Source organism: Clupea harengus, chromosome 2 (genome assembly GCF_900700415.2).
Source record: "Clupea harengus chromosome 2, Ch_v2.0.2, whole genome shotgun sequence".
In the NCBI taxonomy this organism is placed as follows: domain Eukaryota; kingdom Metazoa; phylum Chordata; class Actinopteri; order Clupeiformes; family Clupeidae; genus Clupea; species Clupea harengus.
In genome coordinates this window covers 29415015-29431299 of record NC_045153.1, presented here as the reverse complement: position 1 = coordinate 29431299, position 16285 = coordinate 29415015, and the positions used below count along the sequence as shown (strand labels likewise).

The following is a 16285-nucleotide window of genomic DNA, read 5'->3' as shown; positions in this document are numbered from 1 at the left end:
TAGTTCAGCTCTGCGGCCCTCCTTTTGTTTGTGTGCTTCAGAGTGTGGGCCTGACACCCTTGCAGACCCGGAACAAGCACCTAACTGTCGTTAGAAGACCTCCAAGAAGGTTTTTTTTGGTTGTTGTCCCACAGATTTGCAAATAAAGCAAATTCAAATCCCTCCACATCCAGTTCATAATCAAACTGGAGGAAAAATGAATGTTCTCTTATCAAAGACAGTGAGCATGAACTCTGAGAATGGTGTTTATTGAGGTTGTAAGCAGATCATTCTTTACATTTCGTTGCCTCTGTACTTGTACTCTGTGCAATGACAATAAATTGAATCCAATCCAATCCAATCATCCATCTACCCGAATATGGGTGCTATTATTGCTAAATAATATTAAGTTCGAAAATACAACATTTGCCCAATTTAACCCGACTTCTACACAAGCATAGCAAAATCAGTAAAAACAACAACCACAGATTCTTTTTGGCTTAATAAATACTAAATATAAAGGACTCATCTAAAACTAATCTTGAATTAAACTAAAAAACAAATCAACTCATTCCTGAACTATAAGCACAATATACATAAACCATGTCTTCCTAGCCTCTTTGAAATGTTTTTGATTAGAAAAATTAGGCAAAATGTAATCAAAATATTTAAATACACTATACACAAGCACTTATACAACATTCTATTAAAAGCCATCATAGAAACACATTGAACTAAATCAGTTACTATGAGTACACATTGTAAATGATAAAACATCCTGAACTGAAGATTATGCAAGAGTTTTTGAACACAGAAAAACACAATGTTTAATTGAAAGTAATACAAAACAAAGTATCTCTATACACAGTAGCCACAGTGTCCCTTGACACCTGATATGTTCGACTAACTTCCTGTGTGCTGCATTAGCAAGCTGCATATACAACAGCGGTGTCTAAACATATGCATATACCCACTGCACACGTCGACAGAAGTATTACGGGACGGGCTCTTTTTGTACCTATGTTTGAGGTCACTCTCCAGAGAACGTAGGATTTGTCACTGTAGTTGTTGCCTCCTTAAATAAGGGATTGTCAGCCTTCACACACAAAAAAGAGAAATTAGATTGATTAGCAGTTGGAGATGATAAGATGAATTAGGCAATATTTACTTTTGAACGCAACTACTTACATTGGCCCATTTGGTTTTCTTCTTCTCATTCTCAAACTTCTTCCACTCCTTTAAGTCTCTTGCGTACAGCAGAGCCTTGATGATGAGTAAGATCAGGAGGCCAATCAGGGCCACCCCAGCGACAGAACCAGCTACAATGGCAATGATGTTTGGTGGCTCGGGGCACCCTAGAATAACATGCAGGAAAGAATTAGGATTCAGGAAAAAATAAACTATTTATCCCAATGCTAAAATAGCTATTAGAACTGAATTAAGAAGTCTTACTTCTTTCCTTTTGTATTTCAACCTCGTATTTGTCAAATCCTTGCAGTTCCTTCATGGTGAAATCGAGCCAGCAATTTTTCGAGTCCTTTACTTCACATTTCCTAGCATCTGGGTTGAATGGGTTGAGTTTTTCCACTGTGGTGTGAGTGAGGTGATTGCAGGCTGTGGAGCAGTTTTTCTGGTACGGACCATCACCAAAGCCCAGGCACTCAATACACTTCCTGCCAAACAGAACAGAACAGTACAGCTTAGCATTCTTCAAAGCCAACTCAATGCGCCCAGAAGAGTTTCACCGTGAGCATGTATGATTGGAGGACAGTGGCAGGTTCTCTTACGCAGACTGATGACACGGTGGTGTGCAAGCCTGGCAGGTCAGACAGAAAGGCTTTTGGTAGCCCCTAGAGCACTTGCACGCATTGCACTCGCACGTGCCACGGCCATTGCAGATGGTGCTGCCAGTTTTGCAGGCCGCGTTCGACTTTTTACAATGGCAGGCATCGCCTTCGTAATCGGCGTGACACTGACATATCCCACACTTACAGTCCCCATGACCTTGAGCAGAAAATAAATAAATGAGCAAATTATGAAGAAGCCGCAAATGACCCGAACCTATATCAACACCAAAAGGCAACTGTGATCCTACGTGTACTTCACTGACTATTTGCCCAGCATCTGCTACTCAACAACTGCTATTGACGGTACTAACACAATCTAACTACATATGGTCATGTATCTCTAAAGTAATGTTAACAAATCATTGGTAGCTATACGACAGCCGATCCCCTTGGCGCATTCGAACGTGATTATTGGGCTGTACCTGAACACGGCTTGTTGTCGTGCATCTGGCAGTGCTCGTCGTCACACTCGCAGTATTTACTGTAGTAGGGTTGACCACTCGGGCTGGTGTGGCACTGGCATTGACCACAGACACAGTCCCCGCGACCTTCACACTCTGTGTTGTTCTCCCTCCGGCACATTTGCCTCAGGCTCACGTCATCCAAATTCCCCTGGCTACACTCGCACTTCTGGCCTGTATAACCCTTATTGCATCTAGGGAAACCAGAGAAACTCAGTTGAAACTTGTTTAAGTGTAAGCAATGTCAGAAACTTCATTTTCAAAAAGCTGTTTTGACAGAGGAAGGAGACGACAGTGTGTGGCTCTCATACTTGCACGTCCCACATTTGACTTCTCCTTGACGAGCACAGTGCGGGTGCTGCGGCTCCACCGGATCATCGCATTCACATTCACAGCGGGTTGAAATGGTCACCTTCATTTTTTCATTGAAGCCTCTTGGGCCAACATAGAAGGAAACGTTGTTCAGGCATTCAAGTGCCGTCACTTGAACGAAGAAAGTCACCTAAACAGATTATTGAAAGAAACGGAACAGATTGTTGAAAACTGGCATTGAGATGAATGCTATGGAGGCTGCTCAACAGCCATTTTGGAGTAAACCTTTCCTAATGTCACAAGTTAGCAATTTTTTTAGTGTCAAAAGTTGTGTTGATGGGCTGGATACCTCCTGTCCGAGGGCTACATTATCACAGACCCCCTCGTCTCCAGGCTCGGTTCCATCTTTACAGTCTGAGGTGTATTTCACCGTCACCTTTTCTGGCGGTACATCATGAGTCACAATGACTTTAGAGGAGAGTTTCTGTGGAGACATTAACAACAATATTTGGATAGGGGGGAAATGTTTTTTTTATTTTTTACATATCATTTTTTTATTGAGCATACATAAGGCATCTGATTAGAGTGCTGTTTTGAAGCACCACCAATTTATGATATAAGAATATATAATATTTAATCCAATGAAAATATATCAAATGGAATTAAAATGGTCTTACATTGTAGGCATCCTCGATTAACTTGACCACATTCCCAGAATCGCTAGACAGTTCTCCCACCTCTGACTTTGGGATCATCTTGCTCAGCTCCTGAGGTTAAGATACGTGAGAAATGTGTATTAGCTTCTTCTTCTGTCAACATAGCAGAACAACAGCAGAACCCTTAGTAGTGAGATCAAAAAAGCATTACTTGCCCTGTACACATCTGTCACGGTGCTTGTGACGGCAAAAATGGGCTGAATGTTTTTCATATCTAAGGCCCTTGCAATTTGACCAACAGATGGATAGTCCTGAAAATGAAAAGAAATCATTACATCAGCTTAATGTCCTCGAAAATACCTTGTACTCCTTTAATCTACAGATCTGAAATGTCATGCCTCAAAGCTCTTCAGGTCACTGCATGTGCTGAGGTTTACTATACCAGTAAGCTGCTTTGGCTGTATATGTTCTTCTGCAAGTGGCATGTTTCATCATTTGGTTCCAGAATTGCAGCCAATTTCCCATCACCAGCCATATGGAAGCCAGCGTCGGTGGCTAGAACTAGCAAGCGTGTGGCATTTCCCCAGCCAATGTCGTTCTAAGAATTAGACAAAATGTATTAGTAAATACCGTGTTAAATACCGAGATGTTTCATACTTTGCCTGGATGCTCTATTTGGAGCAAACACAAATGGTTATTCATCTGAGGCTAATCTTTTAGAAATATGTTTAAAAGTAATGGTTAACATGTTTAAAGCTTCAACCTTTGCCTGCATCTTACCTCACACATTGCGGCCTGCATGATGGCATCCATGCCTCCTTCAGGAGTGTCGAGATTTCCAGAGATGTTCTGCTTGGCTACTTCGTCATTGAATAACTGATATTGATTTGTCAGCTTGACAATATGTTTGAAACCAAATGGTGGCTGACAGCGCTCGGTCTCGTCTTGACAAGGATTCTTCAGTTTTTCTTTGTTGGTGTTTGTGAATGGCAGAACAGTCTTGTCAACAAATGAGCCGAAACCTATGGTGTAAAGACAAGTTTGGGGTTCAGTTTAGCTATTTGTTTACATTAGTCATAACACATTGTTTGGGTGGTAATTCATTATATTACCAATTCTTGCTTTGCCACTGCCACCAGTTATCGTTTGTAGTGCTGAAACTAAATCTTTTCCCAGAGTTTTTAATTTGTCCAGGTCATCCTTCATGGAGTAGGAGAGGTCCATTAGGTAGTAAAGATCCACTGGGTAGCCCTCTGCCCTTTTAAACTTGAGGGTGATTGTTTGCGGAAGGCCTTAAAAAGACAGAACATTAAGAAACTGTATTTTTCAAATGAATTATATGTATATATTAGTGCTTGCAGATATAATTGAGGCACATGTGCAGTTAAATGTAAACATTGACACTAGCAACATTTAGCTGTTTTAAAACTCAGCAGCACACAGATAGCCCTGTCCCTCAAAATGAAATCTGACTGTACCCATCGTGAACAATAACAACAGAGGTAAAAATGTACCAGGTCGAAGGTCCAGTTTAACCTCTTGAGGATAGACTTGCACTGGGTCTGCTGTTCCAGTGGCTTTTGTCAGTGGCTTTTGTTTAATAGGCTTGTAAGTGTTTTCTGGAGAGATGATGTCGGTCTCTTTGCAGTGATTCTCCTTCAGCTTTGCCTTGGTGTTACAGCGTGCTGCATCCGGCTCGCCTTGTTTGGTGAAATTCTGTGGTTGGAGATAGGAAGCACCGCAGTGAAGGATGGCTCACATCATGGATCACATCACCATGGCTACTAGTGGCCAAGCAGGTTCAGATTATTCATCAGGCAATTTACTCTGAATTGATAGTTTATTGACAGTAGAATTAGAAGAATTCAGTAGAACTCTATGCTCTATGTGAACTGTGGGAGACTGATACAGAGGCACACTAAGCACTAATTCACACATTTGCGCATGCGTAGAGTTTATTTTTGTGCGTGCGTCACCTCAAATTTGCACCACGCACAGAATGGCCCAGACACGATACAGTCAGCACAGGAGTTGACCGCACCCTTCGTACAGGTTTCCTCAGGCCAGACTAAACGGAGAGAAAGAGTGACAGAATTTGATCTTGGGAAATAGGATGTCCACCATATGCACTTTCATCCAAACGTTTCTCGTACATTCAGTGTAATAGAGCGAAGAATATCAGGGAGAATTGACTGGCTACTGCTTTTGTTGAACAATTCATCAACTGAGTATTCTTGCGGGACTTTGTCTGTAAACTCACCATTTCTTGTGGCTGACAGCAGGATGAAGACTTGAAGACACACAGATGGCGACATTTCCTGAGGGTAGAGATACAAGTGCTCTTCACTAAAGTTACTTTCGTGTAGTGGGATGTGATACCTGAAGACTGTTAACCAGTCATCTCGTTAAAAGGGATTGCTTAATTAAGATGGCATGCTCATGTAAGACTAAAGGGTCCTTCATTTTTGGTCAAATATGACAAAATTTGGCAGAGAAAGTTACGAAGGCAGTGACTTACTTGCTCATATATCATCACTTTTGAGAAACAAACTGATGAAATCTACATTTCTGGGTTGACACATTGTGCTGGGAGGAGTGACACTTAACTTGACCATACATGGCTATGGCTGTGTGTGTGTGTGATGTTCGATTACCTCATTGTGCTTCCTAGACCTTTCTTAGAGAACTATTTTAATGCTTCTACTTTCTAGACGACACGGTAAGCTATGCGGCTGTGGACAGTTTGGCAATAGAGACCATGATAATCCTCCACCAAAGGCAAAAAAAGGCATCTACTGTTTGACCATGCATAGCAATGAGTTTAATATGTCCTTTGACCATGCATAGCAATGAGTTGAATATGTCATTTGACCGTGCATAACAATGAGTTGAATGTGCGTTTGGTTTGACAACATGAAGTACAAGGAAGTAAGAAAGTAAAAGAAAGCATGTTAACCAGCCATTTTCTTTTTACCATATTCAAATTGACATTGTAATGTAAAACATGTTATACATTTATTCAAAAACAGTACATCAGTATCATAAAGGCACTCACTCACTATAGGTACTAAGAATAGGGTTGGGGTTATTTTTTTTTTACACATTTTGCAATATGTATAGGATATTCTTGGCTTAAGACAATTTGCTTATTGTAAAGGTCTGATATACATCCGCAGTGTTCCCTTTTATGCATCATGAAACACCCTTTCTGCTTGTTTAGATTCTGCGTCCTTTTGGGCCCTGCCTCCGATGACATTTTCAAAACAGCAATGTAACATCTTACACTAGGAAGTAGTTATTTCAATTTATTTCTACTAAAGTTCTACTACACTGTGCACTCTGCTGAAAACACACCACTAGACTACAGTTGTAACCCCCCCCCCCCCCAAAAGAAAAGTTCCAGAGAAGATAAATATCAGCTATGTGTTGTATACTCACTAGTTTAGATGTACAGCAGTTCACTAGAAACACGACCGTGCCCCAGCACTGATCATCAGCTCCTGCTCTGTGCTTAGTTACTTCCACTTACAAGAAATATCGCATGGTCACATGACAGGAAGGAAGAGAGTCGACGAAAGGAGGAAGTCAGGGCTGGAGGCCTCTTCATGTGTTGATTAAATGTGTAGAAATTACTCTTACTTACTAATAATTGATGAATAGCGTACATTCTGATGAATAGTGTGTGTGTATACATGCTTGTCTGTTTCTGAGTGTGTGTGTTTGCATGTGTATTTAGTCTATCAGAGCAGTCATACCTGTATCTGTCTGGGTGTTTGTGTACGTAAATGTGGCCTTTGCACAGAGGAACAACCACATCATCTGTAGCAAGGTGATGAGGAAGCAGTTCTGGGTATTTTAAGGAAAGCATTGGCACCATTGTTCAGCTGTTTTGTAGGCTTAGGCCGACTCGGCATAAGAAGCACAGAAGAGGAACAATTTTAATGTAATCACTGAATTGGTGAGACTGACCTATCAGGTATGCCATTTAAGAGGAAACTTTAGAACAATAAAAATGGATACAAAAATGATATGAAACTCAGACACTTACGTTAGAATGCCATAACGGAAATATAAAAATCAATTCTGTGATTATAATAAAGGCTAGACGGCAGGAATGCTGATGCAAACACACACACACACACACACACACACACACACACACACACACACACACACACACAAAACAAACAGCTTACACTGGGTGCAATAATGTAGTTGCTTAGGCCTATGAAAATGTCTATATAGCACAGAGTTTAGTTCATCTTGATAGTAGAATGGAATGTCTTAATTAATATCACATGATGTAACACACTCTCTTCCTTGAGCCCCTGCCTTCTCATGTAATGTAATACCATATGTGAGGAACAGACCACCACCATCTCACTCCACACCGACAGACAAACAATGAGATTACTGAAAAGCCATTCAATTAAAGACTAAAGGCGAGTAACTGCCCAAATGAAAGTCTGATAGGAAGTCTTACAGCAAACTTTCATTGGCACTTATGATATAAAGTTTTATGCAAAAGTTTGGGCACCCCTGATAATTATCATTACTTCAGATTATAATCTGTTGGACATAATGTATACCTTATGGGATAAGAACAATTTCAGATCTGTAATAACATTTATTGAATCGACAGAAATAATGCAGTGTGCATCATAACAATAACAGATAGGTGCAAAAATGTGGGCACCTTAATGGAATAATCACATCAATATTTGGTAGAGCCTCCCTTTGCAGATATAACAGCCTGTAGTAGACACTTCGTATAGCCACTGATAAATCCCTGATTTCTGGCTGCAGGTATTGCGGACCATTCCTCCTTACAAAATGTCTCCAGTTGAGTCAGGTTTGATAGCTGCCGAGCGTGGACAGCCTGCTTCAGATCATTCCATGCATTTTTGATGTTCAAGTCTGGGGACTGGGATGCCATTCTAGAATATTGTATCTGTGCCTCTGCATGAATTCCTTGGTAGATTTTGAACAATGCTTCGGATCGTTGTCCTGCGGACACAACCAACCCAGGCGTAACTTCAGCTTCCTGACGGTCATCCAAAATACCTGCAGCCAGAATTCAGCGACTTATCAGTGGCTATAAGAAGTGTCTACAGTTGGCTGGTCAGTACGCCACGCACTGGCTTTGACATCAGCTCCGGCGAGACGCGCGGCATCGAGGACCTCTGTAACGGTGCGGCTGCCCGTTACCGCTAAGGTAATACATTCCTGGGCTAAAACAAACAGTAGACAGCGCGGGGTATAATCACACGTTTATTTGCACACAACCATCATATCTCACCACGATCAGGACTGCATCTGTAAGATACAAAACATAAAACCTACCGTTCCATTCACACTGTTTATTTGCATACAACCATCATATCTCACCACCACGATCAGGACTGCATCTGTAAGATACAAAACATAAAACATACCGTTCCATTCACAAGCGTGGCAAACATTTTACAAATCGTGGCATTTTGACTTCAGGCTGCACAACAGAGGAAAGACCCGATGGAACCTCTGCTCAAAAGAACTCTCTAATGACCAAAAAGCTAAGATGATTCGTCAATATGAATAAGGAGAGGGACATAAAAAGTTATCAAAAAGGTTTGAGGTGTCTGTCTCCACAGTCAGAAATGAAGTAAGACAATGGAAAGCCATAGGAACAGTCATTGTGAAGGAAAGATGTGGTAGGCCGAGAAAAATATTGGAAAGGCAAAGATAAAGAATGGTTAGAATAGTCACAGACACAAACCACAGATCACCTCTTAAAAGCTCCAAGAACATCTAGATGCTGATGGTGTCATTGTACGTCGTTCCACAGTCCAGCACACTTTGCACAAGGACAATTATGTCAGGACTAGTGTTTTATCCATATTTTTGTACTCTTTTAGGACTTAACAAATATGTCAGCAGCACACGACCACGCACACATTTAAAGGATTCTGGTGTGACATGGAGGCCTCACAGTGTTGATTCTGCCTGTAGCGTTCGTTCACATTTTTGTATGTGGACAACAATCGCATTGATGACACTTTTTTCCCCCCAAATATCTTCATTGATTTTTAACACACTGTTAACATTTAGACAGTTGAGGGACAAGCATGTACCGGCATGACACACATATAACATATTAATAATAAAAAGACAAAGACAAATGATTTAACAAAAAATAACAAAATAATACTAAGGGAATTGCCACCATCAGAGATGTATTTGAGGAGGGAATATTGTATTCATTTCAAGGGCTAAAAGAAAAATATAATCTAAATGATAAAGGGGACTTTTGGAAATATCTTCAGTTACGCAGTTGTGTATTATCTACAGGTTGTAATACAGCACAAGTTGAAAGTGTCCTGCAGAATTTCTTGAAGCTTCCCAAGATGGTGCAGTCATCTTCTGTTTTCTATAAAATGGCTGCTAATGCTCTGTATGGTGAAAGTGAAAATCTGAGGATTATATGGCAAAAGGATTTAGGCATTGAAATGGAACAAGAGGGTTGGGAGAATATTGTGCATAACATGGGTTGGCCAGTGAGAGATATAAAGACCAAATTTATACACTATAAAATAATTCATAAATATTACTGGACTCCAGTTAGACTTAAGAGGCTTGGTTTAATTCAAAGTAATGAGTGCTGGAAATGTAAGAGCTCCATGGGTACTTTTCTGCATCTCATGTGGGACTGTCCACTGGTCTGCCCTTTTTGGGCTCGAGTGATTGGGACTATGGAAGAGTGGCTGGAGCAGCCCTTGCCAAGTTCACCTCGTTTATTCCTACTTGCCGATAAAACGGTGCTAACAGCTGGACTTTCAAAGGCACAGTTGGGGCTAGCTCTCGCGGGCTCCCTTAACGCAGCCAAAGTTATTCTAAGGAAATGGAAGATTACAAGTGCGCCATGTTATAAGGACTGGATTGAGCTCATGACGAGTACAGCCTCTTATGAACTAATGCTGGCCAAGGTGGGAGACTCTGTGTCAAAGTTCTCTGCTATGTGGGATAGTTTCCTGACATATATTAAGGATGGGGGATAAGTAGGAATGATGTTAAGATAGACCTAATGTACTGTATATCATGGTATGTGTCATGGGAGGAGGAGGTATTGTGATCTGTATCGCTGTGCTGCTGTGTTGTGTTTGTGTGATTGTCTGTTTTTGTTTTTTTGTGTTTGTTTTTGTTTTGTGTTTGTGCTTTGTAACAATGTCCTTGTGGGATATGGTATTTGGAGAAAACATGGATACTTATGTCATTGTTATGTTGCATTGTGTGTCAAAATAAAATAAAAAAATGTGAATTATAAAAAAAAAAATAACAAAATAAAAGAAGAAAAAATATAATAAAAATACACACATAAGCTTCTCGCAAGGCATTGATGACAAACTTTACTGCAAACTCTGCTTTGAAGCGGAAATGACCAAAGAACAAGGAATGCTATCAAAAGTGTACAGCTTGGGAGAGAAAACATCAAGTGGAAACTTCTTTGCTCGTGCAGAAGCTGCACACAAGGAGAGTACAATATGTGTCAAAGAACAATCAACTAAACTGGCTAACTGGATCCAAACTGTGCCTAAAGGAAGCCCAGCTACTTCCCAGTTTGTGTTGTGGCTGTGCCAAGACCTGCTTCCTTTTGAATTAATAGAAATGGAAGGCTTCCAAGCGTTCAACAAGAAAAATATCCATCTTAATTTGCCAACCAGCAGAACCCTTGCAACAACAGCCCTGGCTGATGTCTACATGGCTTTGAAGTCCAAAGTGAAAGAAGAACTACTGGCAGACATTGTCAGTGGTACCCTAATGTTAGATGGCTAGACTGATGCTCACCATCGATACTCATATGTTGGTGGGAGACTCTGCACTGTAGATGCGAACTGGAATTTCCTTCTGTTAACACTGTGTTAAACCTGTAGAAAGCCACACATCAGAAAGCCTTCCAGTGTTTGTAAGGGAATTACTTGACAAATTCCTCCCCAAAGACAAACATGTATTGCTCTTTGACACAACAGATGGGGCAGCTAATATGATTAAGTTGTCCCGGCTGCTGGGCCATGAGAGAGTAACATGCGTAGCACACAGTTTACACAACTTACTCATAACAGACACTCTTACCAAAATCCCTGAAGCGCAAGCATTCATTTCCCAATGCAAAGACATTGTCAACGCACTGCACTTCAAGGCACATCTAATAGATGCATTTGTGTTGGAGCAGAAAGAGGCAGTGAAATTGACGCAGATTCCAATGATCCAATTGATGAAATGGATGATGCACAGGATGGGCAGCTGGGAACTGAGAAATCAAAACAGGGCCCACAGGGACACACAAAACACTAAAGACCACAGTGCCAACACGTTGGAACAGTGTCCTCAACATGATCAGAAGCCTAGTCAGTTTGCAGACAGAAGTCAATGAAATCCTGAAGAGGATAGGAAAAGGCCTTGTTATGCCTCATGCCAGATGACATCAAGCTACTTGGTGACTTAGTTAGCTTTTTGGAAGACTTTGAGAAATTCACACTCACTTATAAGTGAAGTCAGTCCAAACCTGAGTGCAATACCACTAATCAGGGCTCGGATCAAGAAAATCTGTGCAGTGGCTCCCAAAGATCCACCACTAATGAAGAAAGTCAAAGAACGAATAGTGAAAAAACATAGACAAACGAATCCCCATTACAGATCTGGTTAGAGCCTCCGCAGTGTTTGATCCAGCTGTCAGAGAGATAGCACTATGACGAAGGATGAGAGCAAAGAACTGCTGTAGAATCTCCATGAGAAACTGAACTCCTCCAGGTTACATTGACATTTCAGTGTACTTAGTACCCACTTTCTTTCTTTTCTTATGTTTTTGCTTTTAACAGCCGTTTGCCTTATGCATATATTTTACTCTTCAGATTCAGCTCAACAGTGTTTGGGGTTGGAGATGAGAGGACAACTACTGATGGTGGTTCTGGTGGTCCTTCTGGTGGTGGGAAAGGTGACCACCAGTCTCAAGACGATGGAGATGTGGGAGAAAGTGCGAAACGCCTGCGACTAGAATTATTAGCAGAGGCACAAGAAGATGCAGCAGCTCAATCTTCATATCGTATCCTTGACCAAGAGATAGATGCTTTTCTTGCAATGAGAACAAGAGACCAAGGAGCATTAGACTTTTGGCGAACCCACAGCAATACTTTCCCAGCACTGTCCGCTATGGCCAGGTGCTACCTCTGCATTTCACCAGGGAGTGTGCCAGTGGAATGCTTGTTTAGCTCCTGTTCTTCTGCTCAATGGCAAACGATCATCACTTGCTTCTTCAAGGTGTAATATGAACACCTTCATTCATGATAATGCCAAGTTCTTGTATACAACTTAAGTCAAATTATTAATATATTTTCTGAAAGCATATAATCTCAGGATGAGATATAACATGGGTTGTCACATGTCCCACTGTTCTCTTTACTTTGCTGCCTCTGCATAACACATTGGGTATTAGTAAACCAAGTGTATGGCTAATACATTTAGGGCTGTCCCATGACAATGCCACTTCATTTCACCTTACATAACCACTAATTTATGGATATACATAGACAGACACACATTTAATGAGTGAATAGGGCAATAAATACATTTGTTCACAGTTGACACATTGTACTTGGAAATGATTAGTAGCGTACAGATATGAAAACAAAAAATACATAATTTGTTAAAGTTAAATCTGGAGATGTTTTTATTACATTGTATTGCATTTTGTGGAAATATATTCCCGTGTAAGCCATACATTGCTTGGAAATATTGAGATCTAGTAAATCAGTATAACATAGACATCTGACATCTGTAGACATGGCATCTTCAGCCATTTGTAGCTATGAAAATGTTGGCGGCTGCAGCAGCCATTTAGGTTTTGGCTGAGCAGCCTAGCCAGCCAATAACTTCATCAGCCAGCCATTATTCTCAAAAGAAATGGCTTCGGGGTCTAGTGTGGCTAGCACAGGTACTGGAAATCTTGTCAAAGTTGAGGGACATATGGAATCCACTCAGGGAACAATGTTCAAGACTCATTGGATTTCATTTCATACAACACAATACTGCTACATCAAGAGTTTTTCTATGAAAAACATCCCATTATCCAGCTTTCTCTAGAAAATGAATGACATTCAATTCAATTCAATTTATATAGCGCCAAAACAATACAATTGTATTCCCATTAATATTTGTATGTGAAAATTTTAGAGCTAGATAGTTTTTCCTGAGGAAACTTTTTACATTATTGGACCTCTTTGTTTTTTCTCAGGCCCCACAGGGCAAATGCATTCCAGTCCATTTGTCCTCTTTTACGTCTGCCTCTTTCTGCCTGCTATGAAAGGCGCTCAACTATCTTTTCACATGTTGATGTCCATTTAAAACCACTAGATGGCAGCCTAACTTTGCAGAATTACAGTAGCCCACATGGTTGTGTTTACAGATTTTGTTTTGGTTCAGAAGACTATTGCGATTGGTTTGTTTCGATTTGGTTTATGTAATGTAGTTTGAAGAGATATTATTAATCTATTTTGATTATTCATTGATTATTATTCTATTTGATTTGATCTGTTTTGGATGGATGCGTCAAAATATGAAAATATACTCCCAGTTTCATGCGAATCCGCATAGAAGCACCTTAGGATGTACTAGACACAAACGATCACATGAGTCACCTGTGGCTTTGAGAGGCTTGACAGAACGTATGATTGGAAGAAGCAGTATTTATACTCCCCCTGTAGGAGGCACAATGAACTTCATGATGCCAGTTTTGTAGTGCCTGACAGCATTTTACGACGGTAAAAACAAACATGACAAAGAGGACCCGATTAGCTAATGATTTGTATCTTCTGTAATGCCACTGGTCTTTATTGCTCCAACAACTGTCTGCTCATGCGATATGGTGTTTATCCTGCGCAGTAAAATATGCAAAAACACACCAGCAGGCCCCTGATTGTGGCCCTCGTAGTATCTGTGTGTATTGAAAAGAGCATTACCATGAGAAGTGCTTTTACAGGGACACAGGTTTTTTTTGTCTGGCACCAAAGATTTGTGACACCTCAACTGTGCTTGCAGACGAGGGCAGCCTTATCCCCCTGGAAGGGAAGGACCACAGATGCACACAGACCAACACAAAGGGCCGCCGCAGTCACCCAGAGCTGGGGAGACTAGGCTTAGGGAGAGGCTTTGAGGCAAGCGCATGCACAGACTAACGACCAACTGCCTCTGTGGCAACGGTCAGAGATTTTTTTCTTGTCTCCCCCTCTCTCCTCTCGTTTGGTCTCTCTCTCCCTCTCTCTCTCTCTCTCCCTCCACCCGCTCTCTCTCCTTCTCTCCCCCACTCTCTCCCTCCTGCCCATGGCCTCCAGTACAGTAAATTACAGTGAAACGATGCATCGCCAAATCAAATGGAGGAGGCAGTAAAAAGGAGACCAGAATGGAAGTCTTTAATCTCCTCTAGTGCGTGCTCATGACCCGGGGAAACATTAGTGTTGGTACAGAATCCAAAAAGGATGCCTCTCTCCTTCTACCTCCTCTTTCTCGTTCTTTTGGTGTCTGTCTCTTTCCTTTTCTCGCTCTATCTCTCCCACTGTATGTCTCCCTTTCTTTGGGGTATTTTTTTTGTTCTGTGTGGAAGGAGGAGCACTGCAGTGGCCCATGTGTGCAGTCAGCGGAGCTCACTGCAGGTCTGCAGCAGGGGAGATGCGGGGAGGCACACACCAGGGTATGGTGCTATTTATAGTGGCCGCTGTATAAATAGACCAGGGCTACGCTGTGGGGTCCAGCTGCATCAGATGTGCTGGTGTTGATACCGGTGGAGGTGATGGTGCCTGGGTCCCTGTCTGTGCCTCTGAAAGGCAAAGGGTCCATGTGCACACACTGACCTGCCAGTGCAGAGGGGGGAGGAAGTTTGCAGAGATTGCTCCCGATTTGGAGTTTCAATGGAAGGAGATCACGGCAGTGGACAAGAAACAAAATGGCCTTGTATGTTTGGGCTGGTTGAATTTGTATCACTCTCAGCTAAAGGATGGAAGAAAAAAAAGGATTTGCCGGTTGAAAGAGCTCCGTTGGGACAGGCCTGGACAGGTTTTTAAAATGCTTATTGTTCATTTGGCCCGCTCCTACACGAGGAGAAGCTCTTTGGCTGTGCCAGCAACTTGGCTTGCTCCATGCAGATGGTGGCTGCTCCCTGTGGCTAGTGAGAGGGACAGAAATAGAAGCAGTGTTGCTACTTCATCCCTCCATGTGTCTCTGAAATACACACACACACGCGCGGGCGGGCGGGCGGGCATGCACAGATACACGCACAAGCGCGCGCGGGCGGGCACAGATACGTCGATGCATAAACCCACACACACACACACACACACACACACACACACGGTTGTTCTCACACAGACACTCACATGCTCACACAGATACAGACACATACACGATGTGTAATGGCTCCATCCCTGCCTGTGAGCCTCAATCATTGGGTCTCTCTCTCTCTCTCTCTCTCTCTCTCTCTCTCTCTCCCTCTCTCTCTCTCTCTTTCTCTCTCTCTCTCTCTCTCTCTCTCTCTGCTGCTGTATCAGCTGATGTTGAGGTGCTCTTTGCAGCGCGGGCCCTTCTCTTCTTTCTGCGTTAGATTCTGTCTGAGGCACGAGGAAGCGGCCATGTGTTGAGACCTGTTCTTATCTAACACAAAGATGTGCAGCGTATTGATGTCATATTTTGTGTGGAGGGCTTTCTTTTTTTACTGCTCAATGCCTTAATGTCTTTCTCTCAGGCTTGGTGTGATTGTACAACATAAGATGAGCCAAAAATGCATTACACACACACACACACACACACACACACACACACACACACACACACACACACACACACACACACACACACTTGCACATTCCTACGTACATACATACCGTTCATACACACATACAGTACAGCCTGACACAACCAGCACACGTCACCACAAATAATGAACACATCAAAACCCTGACAGATAATGAACAAGTCAGACTTTATCAACAGAGAAGAGGTATTCTAT

General features: G+C 41.9%; 1 protein-coding gene across 1 annotated transcript; it reads right to left on the bottom strand.

Annotated features, from left to right (window-relative positions):
* Nucleotides 1–232: 232 nt before the first annotated feature.
* LOC105908045 (integrin beta-2-like) lies at nucleotides 233–6790 on the bottom strand. Its single transcript, XM_012836503.3, has 16 exons — nucleotides 6694–6790; nucleotides 5516–5573; nucleotides 5232–5323; nucleotides 4770–4971; nucleotides 4368–4547; nucleotides 4036–4277; nucleotides 3698–3853; nucleotides 3471–3566; nucleotides 3277–3366; nucleotides 2949–3083; nucleotides 2599–2789; nucleotides 2249–2481; nucleotides 1767–1983; nucleotides 1432–1652; nucleotides 1168–1334; nucleotides 233–1075 (listed from the first exon to the last, which is right to left on the bottom strand). Exons 2-16 carry the CDS (start codon nucleotides 5568–5570, stop codon nucleotides 1010–1012), a joined length of 2343 nt encoding a protein of 780 aa, XP_012691957.2. The 5' UTR covers nucleotides 5571–5573; nucleotides 6694–6790; the 3' UTR covers nucleotides 233–1009.
* Between the last annotated feature and the right edge of the window lie 9495 nt (nucleotides 6791–16285).

What these genes read in the sequence shown, in the direction of transcription:
- LOC105908045 (XM_012836503.3), bottom strand. Translation starts at nt 5,570, where the DNA reads ATGTCGCCATCTGTGTGTCTTCAAGTCTTCATCCTGCTGTCAGCCACA. An exon ending in ACAGCCAAAGCAGCTTACTG is followed by an intron (nt 3,567 to 3,697) that starts GTATAGTAAACC and finishes TTTCATTTTCAG; the next exon opens with GACTATCCATCTGTTGGTCA. An exon ending in CGACAACAAGCCGTGTTCAG is followed by an intron (nt 1,984 to 2,248) that starts GTACAGCCCAAT and finishes TTTCTGCTCAAG; the next exon opens with GTCATGGGGACTGTAAGTGT.